The following is a 1578-nucleotide window of genomic DNA, read 5'->3' on the forward strand; positions in this document are numbered from 1 at the left end:
TGTTATATTATCATGTAATATTTAATATAAGTTTATTTTATCATTGAAAATGCAGTTTTATAATATCTGTAATTTACATAAATTATATTCCTCATAATGTTTCAGAAATAATTTGTTAAAAATAAAAAATTTATATTATCTCTTTTCTTTTAAAGAATCATATACGTACTCTGGATCATTATGTTCTTTTTCATTTAATGTTTTTAATATTTCATCAGCTCTTAAACTAAGTTTTGCAGTTTTTGCTTCATCATCAAATTTAATAAGCATATATTCCACCTATTTTAACACAAATTAAAATAACATTAAAAATGTTAGGACATTTTAACTACTAACGTTATCATGACATGTAAGCTTAGAAAATATCTTGATAGTAAGTAAAATTGTTAAATGACATCTCAATAAAACCATCTAGTTAAAGCAAAATATGTTGACTCATTGCTCTAAAAGAACTGAATTGTTATTGGATAAAACACAAGGTCATGCTTTGCAACAGTGTGAGAAGTATAATTGCTGACAACTTTTATAAATTGCTTCAATCAATAAATTTTCAAGAATTTATTGAAAATCCAAGTAAATAAAAATAACACAGAAATTATAATATACAAATAATAAACAATAATAAACAATTTAAGATGTACATTCAATTAAAGAAAAATTATTCTTTTAAAATTATACATGAAATATTGTAAATACATTATTATATTACGTTAACAATAGTAATTATTTGACATATGTAAAAAACATATAAAGAATATTGCGCAGTTTGTACCTATACTATTTTTTATGACATTGCGTGAAATAGGTAATACATTTCGTAATTATTTAATATACTTATTTCTATGTAACAACATTTTAAAATAGCTTATAAATTTGATGGGAGCTATAAAATTAAAAAATTGAATTATACCTCATCACCCCATTTCAGTAAATCACCCTGTCGATCCCTAAGTCTCTTATATAGGTTAATAAATTGAATAATTCCATGTTTTCGAACATGATCAGCGAGATTTTTTGTTTCTTCCCAGGTTAAAGGACTTCCTTCAGATAGTAATCCCATATTTGTACAGGTTAATCAATATACGAGTCTTTCAAAATTTAACACTTGAAATAGTATTTTGCACAAAATCTATTAAATTTGATTTGTGGTAAGTAACACTGAGGCACAATTTTATTTCACGCTTAGAAAAACACAAAATGTCTACAATGAAATAAAGTATAGCACCGCGGACGCTTTATAGACTAACTATAAGTCTTCTATGAACCTTCAGTCATATATAAATACAATGTAATCATACCCTTCTACTACACCTTCGCGACTAGAAGCACTTGAAGATATCAACTTAAAATATTGTTAAGTCATCCCTGCTTTGATAAAACTTAAGTAATCGTGTTGTAATAGTATGATGTGTCTCTGTGTAACTTAATATCTTCCGGTAAATGAATGATATTAATGTAAACATTTCCTCGAGCAATATATATGACTCACGTGCTCAATTACAGCGATTATTAACTACGTAGATAAAAGATATTTTATTGATATAATAGTGAATAAAGAACTCGCGTCTCATATTGCTT

General features: G+C 25.7%; 1 protein-coding gene across 1 annotated transcript in view; it reads right to left on the reverse strand.

Annotated features, from left to right (window-relative positions):
* The window catches only part of LOC108572337 (glutamate--cysteine ligase), a 3747-nt gene extending 2516 nt beyond the window's left edge, over window positions 1–1231 (reverse strand). Inside the window, 2 exon segments of the mRNA XM_017934557.1 lie at window positions 78–279; window positions 911–1231. Coding sequence (XP_017790046.1) covers window positions 78–279; window positions 911–1060 — 352 coding nt within the window. The 5' untranslated portion in view covers window positions 1061–1231.
* Between the last annotated feature and the right edge of the window lie 347 nt (window positions 1232–1578).

This window comes from Habropoda laboriosa, unplaced genomic scaffold, assembly GCF_001263275.1.
Source record: "Habropoda laboriosa isolate 0110345459 unplaced genomic scaffold, ASM126327v1 scaffold65, whole genome shotgun sequence".
NCBI lineage: Eukaryota > Metazoa > Arthropoda > Insecta > Hymenoptera > Apidae > Habropoda > Habropoda laboriosa.